We start from the raw sequence: 25,580 nt of genomic DNA on the forward strand, positions 1-25,580 counted from the left end.
GAAAACGAGAAAAAGTAATAATAATAATAATAATAATTATAATAATAATAATAATTATATATATATATATATATATATATATATATATATATATATATATATATATATATATATATATATATATATATATATATATATATAAATTTGATATATCTAAGAGTGACCCAGAAACAATGGAATGCTTTTAATGACATTATGCTATATTTAAGTTACAGTTGACCATATTTATTTCAACAAACAGTCCTTGTATTTCCTATGTAATGTTATTTCCATGCAGGTCCAGCTCTGTGTCCTTTAAACAGACAACGTGTCCGGGTTTACAGTCAGAAACAGTGTGCAGCTATTGACAGTGATTTGTTGAATTAATGTGGCGGTTAGGCCAATCTAAGAGTGTCTTCAGCAGAGAGAAAGGGGAACTGACGTGTTTCTCCCAGCCTCTCTCCAGCAGCGGGATTCGTCGTGTCGATTTGTTTGTTTATTTCGCTCTGCGGCGCGTGCCGTGTGCTGCTGACGCCGCGCGCGCTTCCCAGTGACAAAAAGCCGCTCTGCAGTTTGACCAATCAAAGCGCTTATCAGACTTTATCGCTGTGGCTAACAAGTTGCACAGTCTCATGCCTGTCACATTTTTGTCAGTACGTCAAAAGAAGAGATGGTACCGGGTTCAGAGCGCCCCTCCTGCGGTCCCGAGGTCTCTCTTGTGGAATCCCTGCTGGACCTTTAAAAGTCAACATGCCGTATAACGCCGGGGTTCTGCTTCTTCTTCTTCTGTCTTTGATTCTAATGGCAGAGTCCCGGAGGCTGGGAAGCAGGAGAAAGCGATGGTCCGAGCCGGGAGAGACTCTCAAGCCAGGAAAGTAAGTATTCTTAGATTCAGTTCCACCATGAGGTCAGAGCTGATGATCAAAACACTGTAGATCAATGGAAGGCACTCATCCTCCATCCATCCGTCCTTCAACATGTCCTCAGTCTGGAACTCTACTCTATAGAGACAGCTGTCGGGCAGCTTAGATTGGTGAGAAGGAACAAAAGCGGATGTGTTCTGTTGATCATGTCCATCCGGACTACTCTGTTTCCTGGGCTCGCGGTGAGCCAGCCAAGTCGTGCGTAAAAAGACAGACAGACGCAGAGGGGAGATTCTTGCGATTCAGTAGCGAAAGAGGACTTGTGCTTGCCTGCAAGTTACCCATCTCATTGTCTCAAAGGCTTTCATACTGTAACTTTTTTTCCATATTCGTTAAGAGGAAGAGCAAACCAACATGGCAAACATCCTTCAAGCAGAAACAAGCATCACGATAAATATTAATATAAAGTGAACCTGAGATGAGAATTTACATTGGATAGTAAAATAAAAAGATGTATGATGTCCTTTATCACACCATTAATATCTGTATTTGTCTGACTCTGAAAAAAACGTGCATTTATTTTGTCTCTGAAAATAGTTCCAAACATTTATTCAGTGGTTTAAATTAAGGAACCATAATGATCTTTTTTTTCGTTCCGCCATTCATTTATATGATAAGATCAGAGGTCACTGTTGCTTGAGTGTGTAAGTTTACTGAAACGACGTCGTTTTCTCTGGTCTCTAGCCTGATTGGACGATTGTTGCCGTTCAACCGCTGGTTGTCTAAGTGGAGTCCTGAAAACAATGTGGGCTACAGTGATAATTGGCAAACATTTTGGGGAAAACCGGGTCTGATCCAGAGAGACGGTATCATCCCACTTTGGATGCAGCAGCTTCTTCTCTCTAGGAAATTGGTCAAATTGATTATTCCTTCAAAACAGTGACAGCCCAGGCTCCAGACCAGGAAGCAGAATTACAGCTTAATTTTTGCTCTTGCTAAGTGATTGTCCAAGAGCAGCAAATGCTGCAAGCCAATGATTCATTGTGATCTGTTGGGTTTCTTATAGAAAACTTTGAAACCCACTTTGAGAAACAAACTGCATTATTTGAAATCTAGCATCAATTGGAATGTATGATGATTGGTTTGAACTTCTGTTTTATGGATTGGGTCTAAATAAACCAAACTGAATTCAATTAAAAGAGGACCGGTTCCAAAGGAGGTTCAAGAAATGATTTTATTCAGTTTTTGATTCAATTTAGTAGAGAATTTAGAAGAGTAGTCATCTGGAATCAGGGATGGATTTTGAGTTCAATTCCAGCTTCCCCAGCACTACACACTGAAGTGTCCTTAGGCAAAACACTGAAATTCCAGTTTCCTACAGATCTTCACATCTATGTAACTCGGAAGTTCACACAGTTTTTCTGTACAGTTCTGATAGTAAACAGAAGGTTTACATAATATGATTATGGTAAGAAAGAAAGGAAATCATAATGTGACCCATTCATTTACTCTGATCTCCTTTTGTTCTTAGCATTGTCACTCTGTAACTGTTCAGGCATGCTTCCTGTTTGCTCTTTCTATGATCAAGTTGAACATGAATATGTGTCTTTGTAGGACCCTGGGGGAAACACCTGATGCTGTGGTTCTTGTTGGGAAGGCAGGCTTGGAGGCTGCCATGGTGAACGGGTGTGTAGCTCACAGAACATTAATGTCAATCATTCAACAACAAAGATCTAATTCTGTTTCACTGTTCTATTGGTTATTAATCAGATATTGCCTCAAGTTGACCAATTTAAGATGTAATCTAACAATAAATTGGAATACTGAATCAACTGTCATTGGATTTGATACATTTAGTGGACATTGTGTATTGTCCAGATCAATATTCCTTCACTATGTACTTACTGTATTAAAGGTTTTATTCTACAAACAAACCTTTGTTCTCAAGTTTATATATATTTAGTGGCAGGAAGCTTTTTGGGCACATTCTTGCACAGGCCTCAAGGGTTTCTGAAGAGTTTTTCTAGAATCTGGCTTTAAATTTTTTTTATGTCCAGTTCTTGTACCTGACCATGATTTTGTTAATGTCTGCATTGATAATTGAATAGGTGGTAAAATAAAGAAGGTTCAGGCTTAAAGAACTCACTGAAATAAATCTGTTTAGAAAAAAAAGAAAATCCAGTAAGGTGCCAGACTACAGAGATCCTTCATCCTCCTTCTGTTGGGTGAAAGGTTATCAGATAAGAACTCTCCACGAATCATAAACTCATTGAGACACATCTGAAAATAGTCACATACCTTTCTGAAAATAACAAAAACAGTGAAAGTTCAAATAAAAGCAGCTTATCAGGCCAAAAAGGCTTTAGAGGACTGCATAACAGTCTGGTTCCTCTCAAGCAAATTGTAAAGAAGTCATAAAAAGCCTTTGTAGTCTGTAATTATAAGCACAGTGTGTATTTCTTAATACTTCTTTGCACAGAATAAGAATTTGTTTATTAGCATATATAAAGAGGCGTAGTTTTAAGCAATAAAGATCAAGTTTTGCCGTTAACATGGTCACCTTGTCATTGTTTAAAATACATCGATTTTTTCTCCCTGTTTCTCTGTTTATTATTCTCAGTCCTCTGTCAAGGAAGATCATTGATGGCACCAAAACACGAAAGCTGAAAACCAGCCACCTTCTGCGTGTGGATGAACACGACTTCACCATGAGGCCAGCATTCGCAGGTAAGCAACTTCTCCCGATAGCAGTTAATTTACTACTACTTTCACTGCACAGCACATACCAGCTCAGATATTCTATTCTAATCTAATCTAATCCATAGTCATATTCTATGAAAATGAATTGAGATTACTTCAAATTCAAGTCCAAATTCACTCCACTCCAGTCCAACCGATCACAAATAGTCAGATTCAGATCCAGTTACACCCAGTGAGTCGTTGACAGCAGTAGTTCTGCTCAGTGGTTCCTTAACACCATTAGTTTTTATGGATCAGTTGACTTCCCTCCCTACATATTTCTTCTGTTTTTTTTTGTTGTTGTCAAAATTAAATATGTTAGATGATAAAACTAATTTTACCATCAAACAAAGATAACCCAACTAAACACAAAAAGCAACTCCGATGATGATTTCATTTATGAATACAAAAAACGTTATTGAAACCAATCTGGCACAGTGTGGACAGAAATTACCCCTTTGTCTGATGATAAATTTACTGTAAAAAATTTTTTAAAATTTTTTTTATAAGCTGCACTCAATTCCTGAGCCACACCCACCTGTTATCACTGTCACCATGTAGAATTAAGATAGGATTTGAATCAAATCTGAATGACAACAGGAAACAGTGTAAAAGATCTCAAGAAGATAAAAAATATTAAAAAAGAAACCAGAAGTAAGGTCTATCAGCCTGGAAAGGGGAAGAAAGACATGCAAAGCTTTGGGACTAGAGGTAATCACTGTGAGGAGACGAGAAAAGATGGAACACTGGAGACCCAGGCAATGTTCCATGGACTGACCAGCCTACCAAAATGACTCCAAGAGGTCACCAATAACTTCTCAGTCCACTGTTGACCAAGAATACCACTAAGACCCATTCCCAAAACATATTGATGTTTTCCAGGACTTTTAGGAACATATTGACATGAGAAAACTGGAACTTTCTGAAAGGTTCCAGTTTCCTCCATCTGGAGTAAAACTAAAACAAAGACAAAAGAACATTATACCAACAACTGAACCGTTACTTGCTGCAAGTAAATATAATTTCAGCTCTCCACCTGAAAATGATGAATTTAGAGAATTTCAAGCTCTGACAAACTTGGGTCTGGCATTAAGTCCAACTCACCACTAATAAAGTTGATTCTGAAGTAGCCTAGTTAAAGTCTGCACTTAAATCTGACTGGATGGATGTGGCTCAACCTTAAACATGCAGCTCATGCTAAACGCTTGATGGCAACTGTTGCCAATGGTGACACAACCAGTTTTTTGGTTTAGAGGAAAATTACTTCTTCACATAGGAGAGGTTTGTTCTGATATCTTTTAATTCATAAATAGGGTAAGGGTTAGGGTTAATGGAAGTAATACTTCCAAGAGCCACAGTGATAGAACCATGTTCCATCACACTGAGTTAAAGTGACAGAACCCTGAGGAACCTGGAACAGAACTCCTCTCCTCGCCTCATTGTTACCATGGAGTCATGCTTCTTGCATCCGTCTAAAGCACTGCCAGGATTTTCTGAAGCTGTTTACAGTGGGGATTGTTTTTGTTGTTTTTTTTGTATTTTCTTCAATACGCTGTTGCCACCATGTGTTGGCAGAACCATGCTGTCATGTTCCGTTTGTAGTCATATTCTGTGTTGTTCCTTTGCACCTTGAATGTCAGAAAAAGCCCCTGCTGCTTGAATTTTAGCAGGCAATTAAAAATAAGGAGCTTATGATTCAACTAAAGAGCCCAGCTCTTTGCTATTTAGAATTAAACAGCTCTGTTTAAACCTCTAGAGGAAACGGACCATGGTGAATTTTAGGACAACAGTTGCAGCCACAGATGGAAGCATACGGCCCACTGAGGAGCCTTTTGTCTTGTATTTATTTATCGTTATTGTCAGATCCTGCAGAAAACTTATTCTAGCATCACCAAACACTGACTTGTGAGAGCTGTGAGCATTCCATCCCCTTTCCAGGGAGAGAGATTTCAGTGCAATCCTCTGACTGAGGGAGAATTGTGAGTCAAACAGCTGCTCTGGTTCCTCTTAGTTTCATCAAAGCTTCTTACAGAACTACTTCCTGTTTGTTGACTGCGCCACAATAACTGAAACCTTCTTTCTGATCATGATTCTGGAAACACAACCAAGTAAAATGCAGTTGTTCCAGATGCTTTTTTTCAAACAATAAACAGCATAACAGTGAAGTTAATTGTATTAACTGAAATAAAACAGAATTTAAAATAGCTTTATTGTTAATGTTTACCTACAAAAAACAGTTTATGTCCAGGAGTATGATCTGTTTCAAGTGTCATAACTAAATCAACAGCACCAGCTCCTTTTGGTCAGACCTGATTCAAACAGTGGAAGAGATGGAGAATATTTGTCATCACGTTGCTTTTGAATTTCTTTGGGTACAGCTGTTTGTTCCTCTCTGCGTTAGGTTGAAAAACATAGATGAAAACAGATAGTTCCACCATGCATTAGTCCATATTTGTATAAAAATAGCACTGAGACATTCTGCCGAAATATTGACTCTAATGCATTGCATCACTGGAATTCCCTTTTTGGATTTACCCTTGTAATGCATAGGCCTAGCTGTCTGAGCTAAGCGTGATGAACCGGTGACGGATTTACAGCTGCTAATCCGAGAGCAGATGAGTGAGGGATGGGTGTCATCACCATCTGTAGAAATGACATGAAGATTATTCTGTGAACGCTGAGTTTGACTGGAGAAATAAAGAGCTGGGATTCCTTTTAAGTGCACCTGTATACAGAATATATAGAGTTACTTTAGATGGTGCACTTGTTCGTGGCTTCAGATGTAAAGTGAGTACATGTCAAATCAAATTGTGCAAAATATGAAATACTCAGCTGGAATGGAAATTAATAAATTACTAAACAAACCATGTACTGGTATTATGTTTGGTTAAAGGTAGTTATGTCAGATTTAGTAATTATCTCAGATTTATATTAGCATCAGAAAATTCTAATTCCCTGCATGCAGACTGGTTTATTAGTAACTAAAATTGCTGGACTTATGGAGATCATTTCACATGAATCCCAATAACAAAATAATTGACCTTTATTTTGATTGTACATATGTTTTAGCATTGTGTTTTATGTTATTTCTGAGTTATTACTGGATAAGCAGTAAGGACAGAACATCATTCTGCCAACATTCAGCCTGGAGACACAGACCTTTTATCTGTGCTCGCAAATAACCAACATTAGTGAACTGAATTTCTTAGCAGAGTGGTTATTATACACACAGTAGTGTAACTTTCTGAATTAGGAACAGAAAGGTTGCTTGCTTAATGACTCACATAATTAGCTTAATTAAAAAGGAATCAGCTTGACTGAAATCTCAAACCCACCTAAATATAGCTACTTTTATAGCAAAGTATGGAAACAAATAAATTGTATTTTTTTATTGTGCTCATGTGTTCTTGCAATATTTGCATTCTAAAAAGGAAGATTTGGAATTATATAAGCTGTGGGCTTTGGCAGAGCTCTGAAAAAAGAAAAGACGCATCATTAAGACTCCTCTGGCAGCCTGGGCTCACAGATTGAGTTGCATTTTAATTTGACTTGAGGTGTTCTCTGCTCTTGGATGTTTGTGTGTGTGTGTGTGTGTGCGTGTGTGGGTGTATGTAGGGGCGTGCATGTGTGTGTGGTGGGTTGGGGGTGTGGCTTTCTGGCCATGAGGAAATGCCAGTGGATGCACTTTAGCATTACACTGAAGTGCTGCTGAGAGCCATAAAGAGTCATCAGGAGCTGTGGAGTGGAGCTTTGCTCTGACACACTAAGAGGTGTCATCTAAGAATTAGTGAATACTGGGAAAATTTGCTGATGCAAAAAAAAAAAAAAAAAAACATGCTTCAAAACAGCAAAACAGCTTTGGCTCAAACGCTCATGCACCCTGTAACCAGGGGAACACACACTGCTCTGAAAAGCTTTCTGAGTCTAGCTGTGGCCGTGTGCAGCTGCAGGCTGAGCTGAGGCACCAGCAGAAACAGACCTCTGCTTCTCATTTCTGCTTTTTCAGCAGGTGTCTGATGTTATGTCACATCAGCTGAAGCTCAGGATTTAATGTGTTCGGCACGTGTTGTGGGGCATATGGTGTGAGTAAGAGAAAGGAGGACAAGACCGACAGCTGGAACTGGGCAGGAGTTAATATCCCATCTTCCAGGTAGCAGATTTGCTGGGCCTTGGGTTATGTAAGGCTGGCACCCGTACGGCTCCACAGATTAACTAGACCACAGCAGCCAATGTCACTGCACTGAACAAATGACAGAAGGTTCTGTCTGTTTGTTTTTTTCTACTAATGATCAGGATAGTGGGATACTTTTCCAGATCCCTTTAAATCCCAAATTGTCCTTATTTCTAATCCACTCAGTCAATTGAGCAACACACATCAGTAAACTGCAGAATCCTGTCAACGATTTAACCAAACACATTGTGTGAAATGATGTGTATTGTTAGTCATGGCTTAACAGAGTATTCTGTCCTGTTGTTTTATGAGGGAGCGCTTCATGACAAGAAAGCAGATGACATCATGAGTAGAATAAAACCGTCGTATTTATTTTTATCAGATACTCTGGCTGATTAAAAAAATCTCTTGGCTGTTAGACAGCCAATTTATTTGAATCAGTTCAGATATTTATAGAGTTTGACTCCAACTCAGATCAGAGACATTTCAGGTCAGCTGGCATAAAACAAAAGATTCACTTCCATTCAGACCAATTTACTCATGTTTTGTCCAACTGATCCAATGCTTGTTCCAGAACCAAAATGATCAGAATGAAACTGTGTTTATTAGAATGAATTAAGCTGACTTGAACTAAATGTTATTTAGCTTGTATACTTAATAATGAGCTGAATTCAGTCTGAACCTGATCTCAGTCTATGTCAGTCCAGCACATTTTAATTCAACATCTAATACATCACATTAGCCCCTGTGGAAAAAGAATATATGTAAGTGCATTTTAAATATGCTATAATTTTCTGAAATACATTTTTAGTCGGTTATCAAGTACTGTAGATATACTTATTAAAGTACAATTCTGTGATAGTATATTGGCAATGTACTCTTGAAAAATGTGAATATATTGAATACACAATGTCATTTTTTTTCAGCCGGTCAGTGTGTTGTACTTCATCCTTCTGTAAACCGACAGCCTGATGTGTTTGCAGTGCTGTAGTGTGTATGGTGCATGTAAAGAACAAAGTGGCAAAGCAGAATAATAAAAGACATTGACAAATAACTAAAAAGTGTACTTCATCAGCAATTATAGTAAACTAAAGGTTTAATTGGAGCATACTGAGATCACAGTACTAATATAAAATATATAATGCTTCTATATTTAAAAGACATACTAAATACATTTTGTGTAATTCTTTCACAAAAATGGCACATTTAAGATATATTAATCAAGCATGGAGATTGTACATTTTAGGTATGAAGTTTTTTTTTATGTTCTAACTAGTATACTTTTAGTTGTTGCACTTTAGCAATGTAACTTATGTACACTTATACTTCAATTTTTTCTAAAATTTTTCTACAATTTAATTACAATTTAATTACAATTAGGGCTGCACAGTGGCAAGAAGGTCCTGGTTCGATTCCCGGCCCGGGTCTTTCTGCATGGAGTTTGCATGTTCTCCTTGTGCATGCGTGGGTTCTCTCCGGATTAACTAGACCAGGCTTCCTCACACAGTTAATTGGTCTCTCTAAATTCTCCCTAGGTGTGAGTGTGTGTGCATGGTTGTTTGTCCTGTCTGTCTCTGTGTTGCCCTGCGACAGACTGGTGACCCGTCCAGTGGTGACCGTGCCTCTCGCCCGAAACGTTCACTGGAGAGAGGCACCAGCAGCCCTCCTAACCTCACTAGGGACAAGGGTGTTAGAAAATGCATGGATGGATGGATAATTAGAATTCTAATATATTAAGCACAAAATTAGTTATTCCAAAATAGCATTCTTTCAGTTAAATAATTCTTAAACTTGAAGTATACTGATGATTAGTCTGGCTTCAAGTATGCTAAGATTTAATAAACGTAATATATTTATTTTTCACTAGGGTGTATTGGGCTTTTAAGCATGTTAAAAAGTGCTATATTACATTATTAAGTGAACACAGTTCATGGTGGGAAGACTCAGCTGATTAAAACAGCCCAAAACAAATGTGAGGTTAGGGGTGTGCCATATTGTCTTGTCTACAGTAGTACCAGTTGTGCTACATGCTAATGTTTTCTACACCATTACAACAAAGAAGAAGCTGATCAGCTGGTCCACAGTCTGGACTGGTCTGACTTTCACAGAATCAGCTGCTACCTGCGATAAGAAAAAAATGTACAGACGTTTCTGTTGTTTGGCCTCTGCAGCAGGGGAGGGCGGAGCGTTAGGGTTCAGTTGCAGTTGCTGGAACATGAGAGCTAAAAATCTAAACACTGACAGATATTACTTCAGTGGAGCTGTTTTGAAGCTACATATTTGTTTGGCCAAATCCAACAATAATTTTAAAAAAGCGGAAAATGTGGAATATCGTCTGTGATATCGTTCTCAAGGTTTTCAAAAAATATATATTGTGATGTCACTTTTTGTCAATATCGCTCACCCCTAGCATCAGTTCTATGTGTGGTGAGTTCAAAGAGTTCAAAGCAAAGGGAGAAAACGGAAAGTGTACACTGGTTTATATCTGCGCTATGTAGAAACGTCGTGGTGCAACTTTAAAACTGAAAAAGCAATGCTGATAATGAGCTTTCTGGTATTGATCTGCAGGTCCGGCTGTCCCAGTTGGAGTGGATGTTCAGGTGGAGAGTTTGGACAGCATATCGGAAGTTGACATGGTATGCTGTTTGAATGTTTGAATGACACGCAGTGCAACCAGTTTCACACTATCGGGTCAGTCAAGGGCAGGTAAAAATCTCACCTGCAGCAGATAATTACAAATAAGAAAAACAAGCCAGATTCAACATAATGATGTTATCAGATTAGAAAGATTGGAAGTTTGAAACAAATGACCTCTGCTGCAGCACAGGGACAGGATGCTGTTCAGTTGCTGCAGCTAATGAGTCGACGCAGGAATATTTCTCTAACAGCATGTAAACAAATGCTTGACTGCCAAACAAATTTGTCACACTGCCAGAATTTTAACTCCAGCACAAAATTCTATTCAATTCAACTCAAACATACTTTATTCATTCTGACAAGCAACTACATGCAGCTCAGAATAATTTCTAGTTTAGTTCAATTGAACTGTGGAGCTGACAGTGACAGAGCAATCCTCTACTGAGTAAAGTTATGATAATTCAAGTAAAATTCAAGCTCTTTTCAGAACACACTTCTCTTGTTGATCATCAGAATAAATTAAAACAGGTTTGACTGATGTAATTAAATCAGCCTTCTGCTCTGTTTATAAATTGGACGGAAAATGATGTTGTATAATCTCATGTTTGCAAGGGCGCATGAGGATTATGTTTAATTTGGATCCCAAGGTTGTGGATTTAGTTGTTTTGGAACAGAAGGAAGAACATGAATGATTCTGTAGAGGAATATAATTATATTAATAGTTAAAATAGCTGCTGGTAATGACATTAAATCAGAATGTTGAAGTATGCAGAGTTCTGAGTCATAATCATTTGCTGTTTTTTATGACCTTATGCTGCTTTGTCCAATTTCTCCTCCTTCTTATTAATTTGTATTCACATCATTCAAAATGATCTGAAACTGACCAAACATCTTACACAAACATTTTCATTACTGTTGAATAAAGAATTGTAGTTCAGCAACTAGAGCTAGTTTAGTGAAATGTGATTTTCAGGTCATGTTGTTGCTCTCTTTTCAGCAGAAAATGGTACCTTCAAAAGAACCTTCTGACTATCTTTTGAGTTTCACTTGGTGAACTCAGTTAGTGAAATAAACAAACTTTTTAACTGTATTCAAATTTATGGAATATGACTGTATTATGCAGATATTTAAGACTCACATACAGCAAATAACTATGTACTTTTTGTAAGTCAATTAATTCAGGTATTGAACATTGAATTAAAAATAATATCCGTCTTATGTGTTGGTTGTTTCCACAAACTTTTTTTTCTCTGCCAAACATATAATTTCAAATAAACAGTGAGAGTAAATTGAGAAATTTTTAGGAGATAAAAACAGTCTTGCTTGTCTTCCTATGACAAAGAAATCATTCTAACATTTTCACAGAGAGTTTACTTCACAAGCTGCTTTAAATTTAAAAAGTATATTCTGATTTAGATTTTAAATATTTTGGAATAATTACAATTATTGTTTCTCTTCTTAAAGTCAATAAAAGCAGAGCACTACACCAATTATATTTGTGAAAGCAGCAGAGTGGGGGCATAATTGGACAAATCATAAGCAATAAATGATATTCCAGTAAGTAATAATTATAATACATAATATAAGAATCATTAAATACTTTAAATATTCACATTTGATGTAATCCTTCAGAACCAAACATGTACAGTTATGTCAAAAATTGTCTACCTAGTTACAGTCTATTTTATTTTCTTACTTTTTAGAAATATTTCTATCATTATGTGTCTGTTAGGTTTTGTGTTTCTGCCACTTCGGTGCTGAAACAGCTGAATGACCTCATTGAAGGACAATAAAAAACATTTCTTTGCTGTTATTTTTAATTGAGAAATGTCCAGTTATGCAACAGCAAAGGTTCTCTTCTGGTGTATGCCAACAGTACAATGTGTTGTCATAGCTATTATTTCTAAGTGATCTGGTCTTATGTAATGGCGTGAGGAGAACCGGGTAAAGAGTGATCCGTCACACAGGGCTGCAGCGTTGCAGCAGAGCGTCCTTCAGATGTAAAGTAGCAGGGTAACGTGAAGCGACAGCCCTCCAATCAGCTTGGATCAATAGAAACCATGGCCAGTTAGATGATTTAGTGAACATATGTTTCACACGTTTGTAGAGCTTGTGCATTTGGTCCCGACATAACCAAATAATCCAGCTGGCATGGGTCAGATTGCTGTAATCCTGGAGGAATTTAATAAACTAGAGAAAGCAAGCAAGTAGTCCCTCTACTGACACTTAATCCTGAATCTGTTTATGCTGCCCACCCTCAATCCCCCTCCCTTAGGACTTCACCATGACTCTGTATCTAAGGCACTACTGGAAGGACGAGAGGTTGGCTTTTCCAAGTGCCACGAATAAGAGCATGACATTTGATGGGCGCCTAGTGAAAAAAATCTGGGTCCCTGATGTGTTCTTCGTCCATTCTAAGAGGTCCTTCATCCATGACACCACCACCGACAACATCATGCTGAGGGTCTTTCCAGATGGCCATGTTCTGTACAGCCTGAGGTGAGGAACCCAACTAAATCCAAGCTGGCAGGCTCCCACGCTGCTGGGCTTTACACTGTCCTTTCTTTATCCCTCAGGGTAACAGTTACTGCTGCTTGCAATATGGATTTCAGTCGTTTCCCTCTGGATTCACAAACATGCACTCTGGAGCTGGAGAGCTGTGAGTTTCACAAACACTGAGTTTACAGCCTTGTGTCTCACTGTGCTTCTTATTACAAGTGGCTAAAGACATTCTGGCAAAAGCTTATGAACCAACCTCACTTAGTGGAAACAGCAGTTTGAAGATAGCAGATTGTAATTCCATTTCTGTAGAACTCCTTAAAGATCCAGTGCTTTTTCAGTCACTTTGCTGACATCCTTTTCTGTTGCTAATAATGTATATCTGATTGTTTCACCTTCACTGTAAAGGCATTTCACATCGAAAGCCTGTGTTCCTCTTCTAAAGTTTCTTCCCTACCTCCTCACATTTATGCTACTATTTAAACTTAAACATAAAGTGCTTCTGTATTAAATTTCCACTGAAACCTATGAGGATTTCTTTAAATCATACCTGCAATTTAGTTCAGTACACTAGCACACATGTTGCGGATTCAGCATGAGCCCCTTGGAACATTTGATAGGAAATGGAGCTTTCAAAGGCACTGACAAAGAAAGAGACAGGAACAGCTCGATTAAAGCTCAATTAAACCAGTGAAGCTTGATTTTTTTGTCTCATGTTATACTGTCATAATGATAATTTTAACAAATAAGTATTTGCTTTAAAAGTCACCTACCCCAGCTTTAATTAAACCAGCTTCTTCTGTGCAATCTCACAGGAATGTGATAATATTACTGTACAATTTTATTCAGTGTGAATTTTTCCTCTCTCCTCTTATTGAATAGTGATATTTCTTGTACAGTAAGTCTAATTAAAAGGAGTCTTGAATATGCAGGTTCAAGACTCCTTTGAACCTGCATATTCAAAGGAGTATGCTGTAACATTTTCAACTCTCTGTGAAAATGTTACAGCAGAGTTTATTTCCTGCTGTACATCAGGAGAATTCAGGTGTATTTTTATTACGGAAGCGTTTGGTATTAGGAAATGTTTTTGAAATCCTCTCGTCTACGGTTTGCCAAGATATGCAGCCACTTGATAATTGTTTTCTGAAAAATTTGTTTTGCATCTCAGTACTCATTTCAAATTAATTGGTTTGTTGACAGAACTGAGAGGTTTTGCAGTATTTCTGTTGCCTTACCAAGTAACCTAACATGGTACAGATGCACGATATATCAGCATTAACATCGTTATCTACCGATTGGCCCATCCTTAAAATGGGATTTTTCTAGGTGCCAGTTACAAATTCCAGATTTAACAGTTTCTCTGTAAATATTCCCAGAACCATAGTTCACCTTTCAACGCACTGCTTTCCTTCACAGCCATGAAAATATTATTATTATACAATCATGTAACATCATCAGTTAAATTGTGAAGCTATCATTTAGCTATCATAATTGTATCTCCCCACCAAACATTGAAAAAAAAACAAACCCCAAAATTTATAGTTAGTCATAATTATTTTCTGAATTAAGAACTGAACTATCTACAACACTTTACAAAATAATGAATAGATGGTTTTTAGTTATACTGGTTGATCTGGTATTATTATTATTATTATTATTTTTTTTTTCTCTCATTGGTAACTCTGGTATGTTTGTATGTTTGTAATGAAAACCTTCAATAAATATGTAAACCGCTAAAAGCATCTGATCCAAAGTGCCTCCTTGCTCTGGTTGTGCTTTCTGTTCCTCAGACGCTTACACTGATGAAGACCTGATGCTTTACTGGAAAAGTGGGGATGAGTCCCTGAGCACAGATGACAGGATCTCTTTATCTCAGTTTCTCATCCAGAAGTTTCACACCACCTCCAGACTGGCTTTCTACAGCAGCACAGGTATTTGCATGTGTATAATTACCTAGTAAATCTGTCTGGTGTAAATTGTAAAAGCATTTATGATGTACAAAATATTAGTAGGGTTCAGTGCGATTGTGTTTTTGAATTTTTGTACTGTAATTGGGCTTTATGTCATATCTAATTTGACATAAATTAGATTATGTAATAATAAGTGTGTATATTAACAATACACAAGGAAATATTATTAATATATTTACTTTTGCAAAAATGCATGCAGAGTAGATGATAAGGAACTAGTATAAATCAACTATTGCTGGAGTGGGAGAGTTTGTTATGATCTGAAAGAACCAAACTGGAACTTTTGGTTTCCAATTTTAAAAGATATTTGTGGCCCGGAAAGTACTGAGCATCACCAAAAGAACAGCAAAGCCACAGTGAGACATGGTGGTGGCAGCAACATGGTCTGGGGTTGTTCATCAGAACATTCACCAAACAACTGGGTTGCATCGTTTCCTGTTTTTCAGGCTGGTACAACCGGCTGTACATCAACTTCACCCTACGGCGGCACATCTTCTTCTTCCTGCTGCAGACGTACTTTCCTGCCACTCTGATGGTCATGCTGTCCTGGGTGTCCTTCTGGATCGACCGCAGGGCTGTTCCTGCCAGGGTCTCTTTAGGTAACAAAAACCTTTGTGCTGGTTCAAATCGAAATACGTTCATCTCAACAGGACATCGTATGGGTTCTGAGACATAGAACAAATTAAGATTGGACAGAAAATGAACATCTGGGTCGTGTTCAGTTCTTGTGAGCAGTTCACTAAACAGCAGTTTAAAAAATCTGTTTGGAATATCAGGATAAAATTTTGATGGGACTCTGGTCTTCATTTTGTGACAGAGATTCTGAGTTCAGCAACATTGCTTATTTCTTTCTTTGCTTCATTCTCTCATTTATTCTCTTTTTTCTCTCGTCCTATCTTTTTTCCTTCCTCCTTTCTTCTTGTCTTTCTTCATATCTTTCTTTCTTTCTTTCTTCCTTGCTGTGTCAGTTGCTTGCTGATATTCCATTCACAGCTCATTTAAAGAGTTGAAGTCTAGCTGTAGCTCAGAAGCACCACCTGTGCATACCTGGCTGGGATCACGTTTTGTTGCTGCAGGCGGCTCAGTTACAGGTCTGACTGTCTGTAGTCTACATCATGAAAACATCTGTCGTATTAGGATGGAGGTGGAGGAGATCGATCTTTTCACAGATTATCTGTCTCATATTATACTGTCAGGACATGGCGACACTTTTAACAAATATGTAAACAATATATTTTTGTAAAAGTTACATACTGTAGTTTTAAATCATGGGTTGTACTTTTCTTTTTTCATGAGTTCAGTGACTACCAGGGGCATTTCCTTTTTCTCATGACTGGGAGTTACTAAATAATCTATGAAATCCTTTGATGCCTCTTGTGTTTTCCCTGCAGCCCTCATTGACCTCGATACAAACAGAGTTGTTCTATTTTCTGTGCTTCAGGTATAACTACAGTGCTCACTATGTCTACCATTATTACTGGAGTCAACGCCTCCATGCCAAGGGTCTCTTACATCAAAGCTGTCGACATTTACCTCTGGGTCAGTTTTGTCTTTGTATTCCTCTCTGTGCTTGAATATGCAGCGGTCAACTATCTGACCACAGTGAGGGATGGTAAAGACCGGAAGCTAAGAGAAAAACTAAAGGAACAGGTATGATATGATTTCAAAATCAGTAACAACCAGTTCCAAAAAATCCCTAGACTCACTCATGACTTCCTTCCTTTCTTTCTTTCACCCAGTCCCAAACGTTGCCCTGCACCTGTGGCATGCCTCACACCAAGACCATGATGCTGGACGGAATGTACAGTGAGGCTGATGCAAACAGTCTGGCAGGGTACACCAGAGCCTCTATGGCAGCTGAGGATCCGTCCGACAAACAGGAGCAGATGGTGGTCCATCTCACATTGGACAATGAGTCCACAGAGACTAAGAAGAAGGGCATTCGCAGCTTCCGCATAATCCAGAACACCCACACCATTGACACTTACTCCCGCATGATCTTCCCAGGCGCTTACATCCTATTCAACCTGATCTACTGGTGTGTGTACTGCTGAGTGTGTGCATTTTAAATAAAGCTCCAAAAGAAAAAAGGAAAATGTTTTCTTCAGTTTGGAAAGCTGTCCCTCATCTCCGGGTGCTGGGGGAAGACCTACTTGTAGCTCACATGCTGCTGTTGCTCTGGATGACACCTAGAGATGAGAGAGCTACTCCGTGCTTACAGCCCTGGCTCCAGAGGGATTTAGCAGGACATTGTCTTATTTTGGGGGAGAGGAGAAAAAACAAGTTTTTACTTCAATAGAAATACATAAACAAACCTTTATGTAACCTTTCAAGTAAAAAAAAAACAAAACCTTGTTTATTAATGCAAAATAAACAACTACTCATATAGATACCCTTTTTCCCAGAAAGTGATTCAAGTGAATGTAACCAGTACTACCCACTTTTGAACATAGATAACAACAAAATCAATAACCTATTCTTATTAACAAGCTTAATGTGCTATATTGCCATTGGGTACTTAACATTGCCTGCATCCAACAGCATTTTTCAATTCACTCGGTTAGTTTGGGGGAAAAAATGTACAAATTCTTTGCCTTTGCTGGTTTGCTGCCATGATTCTTTTTTTTAAATTATTTTGCTGCACAGCAGCAGCAGGGCTCCGTCACATCACTGCCACACAAGTGTTAAAACCGGCGCGAGCATCTCAAGACTCATGTTGCAACAAGTTATGACATGTTGGCAAAGGATTAAACCGGCTAAAAACAGGACGACAGGCACAAATATGGGAAGTGTGGGACTTTCTACTGTGTCAAATCGAGATATGAATGCGACTGGCTCTGTGGTTGAGCGATGTCCCCTAATGCCACCCCATGCCATCGGGTCTAGAGCTGTCAAGGTGATCTCCAGCTACAGGTACCAGGGTGTGCATATATCCAGTGACCTCACCTGGAATGGTAACACCTCCCCACTGGTCAGGAAGGCCCACCAGTGTCTCTACTTCCTCAGGAAGCTGTGGAAAGCTGGACTTGAGTGTTCAGTCCTGAGGAGTTTCTATCGCTGTGCGGTGGAGAGCATTCTCTGCATCTGCATCACAATGTGGCACAGCAACTGCACTGCTGCTGACAGAGCCAGTCGCCCCCATTATTAATGTTAAATTGATTAACATTAATAATCATAACAAGAGGACGAGTAGTTAAATATGTTAAGATAAATATTTGACTTACCGCTCTTCTGTCGCTGCCAGAAATCAATCTGAGGTCTAAATTGTACTTCAACATGGTTACAGTGCTGTTGGAATGGGTTAATGTGATTGACTTATCCATCAATTACCCCAATGTTTGGTCCATTCATATGATTGACTGAAACAAGGAAGTTATACAATTGGTTGCTGTCTGATCATTCCTTGTTTAAAAAAAATACATTTGTGGATGGAGCCATGTTAGGGGAGTCTCAAAATTCACACATACATTCAGCGAAGCCCACAGGCCAGAAGCAGCTTGTAATTCAATATATATTTATGTTTGCATCAAAAATAAAATCATGAATCTTCTTCTGTGCACGTCAGTCCTTCTGTGTAGTTGTGAATATTGATACAGCTTTAACTCCACACGTAAAGATACATGAATCTGTACAAGTGAATTTACCTCAGTATGTGAAAACACAACAACCTTCAGGTTAAGAATAACAGAGGCAGGCCTGTTTTTGTAAGACTTTTTCATAACCAGCTGATAGTAAAAGACCTTTTGACATTTTATATAAAACATTTTGATGATTGGACAGCTGATGGGGCACATAAAGGAGAAGGCTGAGCTCATTTTAGAGAGTACAATGTTAATTATAGACTAAATCCAGAGTTCCCTGTGTTATCAGTAGGGGTTTATGGGAGAAGAGGATGTGAGCTGACAGAAAAGTAAGAAGTGTGCTTAGAACAGCGTGAGGAAATCAGGATCTCCTGCTGCTCTAGTCTCTGATTTCTCCTGAGGCTTCATAGCTTTGATTTTGTACTTGATTCTCAGTCTGAATGCTCTGAAACCTGAAGTTTATGTGTGCATACAGTCCAACAAAGCAATGTGGAGCCCCACTAGCAGACTGGTTTCAGTTAGATATTTATTTATTTGGTACTTTTGTTACTGATTATTATATTCTGTTTCAATTGAATTCAGGTTATACAAAACAGTTTTGTCAAGTGCAATTTATGTTTCATTCAAAATTTTCTATCAGTGGTTTAGGTGGTAGCACTGGTGTTTATCTACAATTCTCATGAGGATATTGTTTTGTAAGGATATCTGTGTTATCATGTTATACATTTTGATTCAGGTTTTCTAGTCATTTGTTTTTAGCCATTATTCTTCCCTTCTCAGCTCTGAAACTGAGAATTGCTTTCCCCTCACTGCCAACTTCATCATCATCTGAGCTGCAAGTTCAACAGATTCTACAGCTACTCAGCAACATCTGCCAGTTTGACCAACTTCAAAAAGACTGATAAAGTTTTAAATCTCAATTTTCACCATAATGCCAGGACTCTACTGACATCTGCTGGCTATGCTGTGGTACTTCCATCAAATGTGTCACATCAAATTATGAAAAAAAGACACTACGTCTTCACATATTTAAATAACTTTCTGTAGTGAGTGAAATAGAAAGGTATAGAAAGACGAGTGACTGGGTATTATTAAGTACAATGCAGCACCAGTCAAGATCAAAAATGTGCAGGACCTGACTCCTGTCATCATCAGAGCTCAGTTCAAAAGAGGTTCACATTGCTTACACTCAATGGCAAAAAAAAAAAACACACAAAAAACTAGCAGAACATTACCTCAGGCTTACCTCCAGAAAAGGGGTATGCTGTAATATAGAGTCAGATTTCTGTTCTGGAATCTGAGCATTCAAAGGCAGAAATATTTTCTTTCTGCTTTTGTTTAGAAACCCACCGTTGAACATCAAAGGCAGGCTGAGAAAGAAAGGCACATTTCACCTCAGCAACGTTACTATGATTTAACTGAGGGTGGAAACATCAGCTGGCAAGTTGCTTGTGGCAATTTGTGGATGTTCAGGTTGAAAGCCTACACCAGCCAGTTTGCTCTAAAGCCAGTGGGTAGGCTGTCGCAAAGTGCCAGTGTCTTTCATGGCTACAGGAATGTCATTCAAAAGGAAGAAAGAAGGAAAAGAAAAAAAGGAGACAAACAAAGAAATGAACAAACAAAAGAGAAAAGAAAGTTCAATCCAATTATTCATATATATCAAACTGATCCTACTTATCAAGCAATGCAGTCAAGTTCAGTTCATTATTCAAATTGGGTAAAATGCTTTCCATATTTGTAAACCCAGCAGATTGCATCGAATCATTGGTGTGCAGCATTCACTCCTCCTAAACCAGCATGTAGAGACAGTGGGCTCTACATGATGCCTTTAGTTAGCTGTAAGCAGCCCCTCCTGCTCAGCATGTATGACAATAGAATGAAAACGTCCCTTTTACAGGACGAACCCTCCTACAAAGCCTCAGCTCAGTGTGAGTGGCCGGGGGCCACGGCTGCAATAAATGTACCGTTTGTTTCCCCTTGAATGATGCCACATCTGCAGAAACAATGTAGTTATGAGAGAAATAGCAGAACTGAATTAAATCCATAAATACACAGATTTTCACCATTAGAATATTTATTATCAAGCAGTATTACACAACAACAAATTAGCAGTTTAAATGCTCTGGAGATGATGTCTCTTCTTATTTTGTTTTATTCTGATATTTTTATCTTGATGTGCATTAATATTATCATATTGAAAAAGATTTTAAACTTTGAGACTCATCTTTCTAGTCACTGATAAAATAAAGCTGGTGTTATTATATCTCACCCTAGTGAAAAAAATATTTACTTTAGTATATTTCAAATATACTTACATTTGTGTAAGTACATTTTAAGTATACTAAGTATTAAGTGTACTGCCTTTAAATATATACAAAGTATACTAAAAGTATGCTTGTACCAATTTTGACATTATTACTTTAAACACACTTAAATATAATTGTACCAAAATACACTTAAAAAAACATATTAAATAAAAGTATACTTTAAATGAACAAAATATGTATTTGCCCAAGTGAAAATATACACTTGCTCAAGTGTATATTTAAAAGATATTCTAAATATCTTTAAAATATCTGTCAAAGATATTTTGTGTATATTTTAAAATATATGTTCAAAATAGATTTTTTTTAAATTCACTTAACGCTTACTTTAAATGATTAATTTCAGTATGTTTGAAATTACATTTGAGTGTATACTTTAGGCTAATAAAGTATGCCTTTTTAGGTGCCTCAATAATCTTTTACTATTTTTGTTAAAATGGCAAAGAATAAAAAAATAACAATCCTTATGGTGGAACTTTTTGTAATGTTGTCATGCCTCAAAATATCAAACATTAACACTTTAGTAACAGAGGTTCTACAACAAAAACAGTACTTGTTCTTAACACTAAATGTTGCAGGTATCTTCATGTCTCTCCGAATATGATCTGTTGTTTTCAGTTTTTTAACAAAAACACGGAAGCTCTCTTTACCAATCCATTTTCAGATGTATGATGTAAGATCTATTATTGAACTGCATTAGCTCCAGTTCACACTCCAGACCAGATAGTGGCGGTATTGTACACTTTCAGATCTTTTGAAAAGCGCCATAAAAAGACGAAAAGCCAGAGAAGAATCAGATTCAGTTCAATTCAAATTCGTCCATTTTTACTCATCCATCCATCCATCCATCCATCCATCCATCCATCCATCCATCCATCCATCCATTCATTTTCTTCCGCTATATCCGGGGTCGGGTCGCGGGGGTAGCAGCTTCAGAAGGGAGGCCTAGACCTCCCTCTTCCCAGCCACTTGTTCCAGCTCTTCCGGGGGAATCCCAAGGCGTTCTCAGGCCAGCGAAGAGACATAGTCCCTCCAGCGTGTCCTGGGTCTTCCCAGGGGTCTCCTCCAGGTGGGACGTGTCCGGAACACCTCAACAGGGAGGCGTCCAGGAGGCATTCTGACCAGATGCCACCTCAACTGGCTCCTCTCGATGTGAAGGAGCAGCGGCTCTACTCTGAGTCCCTCCCGGATGACTGAGCTTCTCACCCTATCTCTAAGGGAGAGCCCAGCCACCCTACGGAGAAAACCAATTTCGGCCGCTTGTATCCGCGATCTCCTTCTTTCGATCATGACCCAAAGCTCATGACCATAGATGAGGGTTTCAACGTAGATCGACCGGTAAATCAAGAGCTTGACTCAGCTCTCTCTTCATCACGACAGACCGGTACAGCGCCCGCTTCACAGCAGACGCTGCGCCAATCCGCCTGTCGATCTCCCGCTCCCTTCTTCCCTCATTCGTGAACAAGATCTCGAGATACTCTGCCAAGGAGAGGCAGAGGCTCGTATAAATATTAGGAGCCTCTGCTTGTAATATTTATGCGATAATATAATATTTAATATTATCGTATAAATATTTATACGATAACATTACTCGTATAAAAATGAATTAAAAGTAGAGAGGGCCTTGATAATAGTTAGTAATTTTGGTAAATTCAAGCTGGTGACGTCCTAGCTGTTCTTAGGAAGGAGAAATGTCAGTTTGTCTGGAGTGAAACTGGAATACTGTGACATTTAATTAAAACAATACTCTGTACTTGGTGAAATATTTTTCACATTTCCTCTAGTGTACCTATTGTTTTATTGTGCTAATTTTCATAAGCATGTTGTCTGTAAACTTTGAATGTATTGACAATTTGTACAATTCTGTGATAGTATAATGTACTGTTGAAAAATGTGGGTAAGACTTTATTTGACGGGGTGTGCATAAGACTGACATGACACTGTCATAAACATGACACCTGTTAGGAACATACTAACAGGTATCATAAAGTGTCATTAATAATGACACTTTCAATGAGAAGTTGCTTTAAAAGTTGGATGACAGGTGTTATGTTTATGACAGTGTCATGTCAGTCTTATGCACACCCCATCAAATAAAGTGTTACCAAAATGGTAATATATTGAAAGCACAATGTAATTAGTTTCACCTGGAAAGTGTTTTGTTATTGATCCTTCTGTGTTGTGGTAGTCTGATGTGTTTGCAGTGCTGTAGTGTGTATGAAGCATGTAATGTACAAAGTGGCAAAGCAGAATAATAAAAGACATTAAGTAACTAAAAAGTGTACTTCATTAACAATTATAATAGAAAAATAGTATAATTGTATCATACTGTAATCACACTATTAATATATAAAATGTGTAATGCCAATATGCTTAAAAATACATTTTAAATATATAAAAAAAATTGCATTGCATATGTAATTTGCATATGCCAAGCAAATTGGCATATGCTTAAAATATGCCAATTTTAAGCATATTGGCAATGTGTAATGCCAATATGCTTAAAAATACATTTTAAATATATAAAAAATGCAATGTACTTAAAGCACACTAAGTGTAATTTATGTTGTTCCAAAAAAGTACTTGAAAGTACACTTAGTACACTTTAAAACTATTTAAATACTATTAAAATACACTAAGCACAAAATTAGATGTTCCAAAATGTCACACTTTAAGTTAACTAATCCTAAGTGAACTTGAAGTATACTCATGATTAGTCTGACTTCAAGTATGCTTAAGTATGTTAAAATTGAATATACTTAGTATATTTATTTTTCACCTGGGCGTGCTGAAACGCTTATTAACATTTTATAATTAAAAGCTTGTCTGTAGCCTTTTGCCAATGAGATGTTTACTATCTGGAGAGATGAAAAGAATGAGAAACATTAAAACGTGTTATATCTATTTATGTATTTATTGAAAAACTGTTTGAAAATGAATCTGCCTGGTAGAAAGGAGGAAGTGTTTCCTCGTTCCGAGCAGCCGCGGCTGTTGACATGGGACTGGGACAGACACTGAGGGGGCGGCGGGAGAAGCGCGGACGGACCTGAGTGGGTTTTTCCTCCTTTCCTCCAGACAGCGGGTCGCCTCCTCGTGTAGGCAGCTGGAAGAGTTTATTCTGGAGCTCGGCTCGAACCTCGACACTGTCTGTTCGTTCTGAGGTGAGTTTGCTGATTAACTCGTGTTTTGCGTGTTTTCGCGGTGCTGGACTGAACAGGAGCTCCGTGATTCACCTTTGTTAAAAATTACATTTGCGACGCTAGTGGGTCTAAAGTAGAAGCGAAGTGTTTCCGCGAGATTGAACGTAACATTTTCTAATATGCTTTTCGGGTTTTGTTTCTGTTGTATCGCCTCGTAAACTTGTGAAGCCCGCAGCTTTAGTGACCATGTAGATAGTAGAGTGTAGCTGTGGCTGGTTAGCTGCTTTTCCCTCTCACGGAGCCTCAGCTCGCTGCTTTCCCTTCGCCTGCTTCAGTTCAGGGAAAAGTGAAACAAACTGCAGCCTGTCGGGGTGAAGAAAGAGACTTGAAGTAGCTGAAGTTTAGATCCGCTCTCTGCTCACATTACGTTCTCAGAATTCTGACCTCCGGGGAGTTACCTCACAAGATAATGTTATGAGGCAGATGAGTTATTATGCAGAATCACAAAACCCCTCAATCACGGCCGTGCTGGACATTAACTAGACTACAGGCTCCGAATAATGAAGCACCTGGATAAGGTACAGCGGGATTAACGGAAAACTTCTCTGCAAGTCAGAATTTTGCCTGAGGTTTATTATTAATATTCAGATAATACGGGCTCAGTCAGGACACCAGATAATGAGATGCATAGTTATGAGGTTATACAGTGCTGATTGTGTGTTCTAGTCATAAACTGCAAGTTAAACACAAACTTCCACCCAGAAGGCAGAGAAAGAGGATTCTGTTTTATGGAAGAAATGATCTGGGAACAGCAGAGTGCATGAAGGTTCAGGCTACACATGGATGATCATTTTTTAAACTTTTAAATAATTTCCCGTGTTTGTTAACCTAATGATGCATATGTTAGAGTTTTCACTGCTCTGCTGCATTTAATGTTGGATGATAACAAGATGAACCACAATCCAGGATGCTTACAAAAAGCAGCCAGGAAGCCATTAGCCGCATACTGGAGCAAACCAATATGATGGTATGGATGATGAAGGTAGAATGATTTTATGTTTTAGTGTAGCATTTTAAAATTGTAGTTTTATCTTATATTTCTTTACTTTAAGAAGACTCTATTGTTTTCCAATTCAATAAAAGTCTTTCATCTTTTGTTTATTGTCAAGTAGATAATATGAAAAAGGCACAACAGATTATTTTGTGGCCCCAAATGATCATATGAGAAGCTTTTAGGAAGAAAAATGACTCCGTTATGTCCCTGAATGTTTAAATCAAACGCCTAACCACTTAGTGTATATCATTTCATGGCTGTATGAAATGAAATAATTTAATGCAGTGAAGCAGCAGTGATACGTCCATCTGTCCATCTGCGTGTGACCCTGGGGAGCTGATTAACACAGACCAGAGCTGACAGTGGCAGAAGTTACCAAGTGTATAATGGCATCATAGTGGGCAGGCAAAGACCCAGTTACACATTTATGAAACCAGACACTTGAGGTGATTGTTAGGTTTATAAGGAGGTCAGACTGTTATATAAGGATGGCCGTACTCTGTTTTTAAAATGATCTTTCATACATAAACATTTTACAGTAATTCTAAGTCTATTTCTTGTTTTCTGCTGTAAAAGCTGGACATAAAGCTTCTTTTTAATACTTTTTGGCATTAAAAGGGGCT

The 25,580-nt window shown here is 38.1% G+C and overlaps 2 protein-coding genes across 3 annotated transcripts in view; both read left to right on the forward strand.

The window, feature by feature from the left end:
• The first annotated feature begins 195 nt into the window (after window positions 1–195).
• LOC116733630 (gamma-aminobutyric acid receptor subunit rho-2-like) lies at window positions 196–18,408 on the forward strand. Of its 2 annotated transcripts, none has more exons than XM_032584413.1 (10): window positions 196–854; window positions 2,457–2,528; window positions 3,463–3,569; window positions 10,321–10,388; window positions 12,665–12,888; window positions 12,966–13,048; window positions 14,679–14,819; window positions 15,305–15,457; window positions 16,441–16,508; window positions 16,598–18,408. In XM_032584413.1, the coding sequence occupies exons 1-10, from the start codon at window positions 730–732 to the stop codon at window positions 16,910–16,912; spliced, it is 1,356 nt and encodes a 451-aa protein (XP_032440304.1). In that variant the 5' UTR covers window positions 196–729; the 3' UTR covers window positions 16,913–18,408. The 2 variants fall into 2 exon arrangements, with proteins under 2 accessions (XP_032440304.1, XP_032440303.1); XM_032584412.1 differs by having other exon boundaries at window positions 197–854; window positions 16,300–16,508.
• A 5,346-nt stretch (window positions 18,409–23,754) lies between these two features.
• Window positions 23,755–25,580, forward strand: part of ankrd6b (ankyrin repeat domain 6b) — a 39,370-nt gene continuing 37,544 nt past the window's right edge. The window contains exon 1 of the mRNA XM_032584407.1: window positions 23,755–23,924. The gene's annotated coding sequence lies outside the window, so the exon portion shown is untranslated. The remainder of the gene's footprint in view (window positions 23,925–25,580) is intronic.

This window comes from Xiphophorus hellerii, chromosome 15 (assembly GCF_003331165.1).
Source record: "Xiphophorus hellerii strain 12219 chromosome 15, Xiphophorus_hellerii-4.1, whole genome shotgun sequence".
NCBI classification, from domain to species: Eukaryota; Metazoa; Chordata; class Actinopteri; order Cyprinodontiformes; family Poeciliidae; genus Xiphophorus; species Xiphophorus hellerii.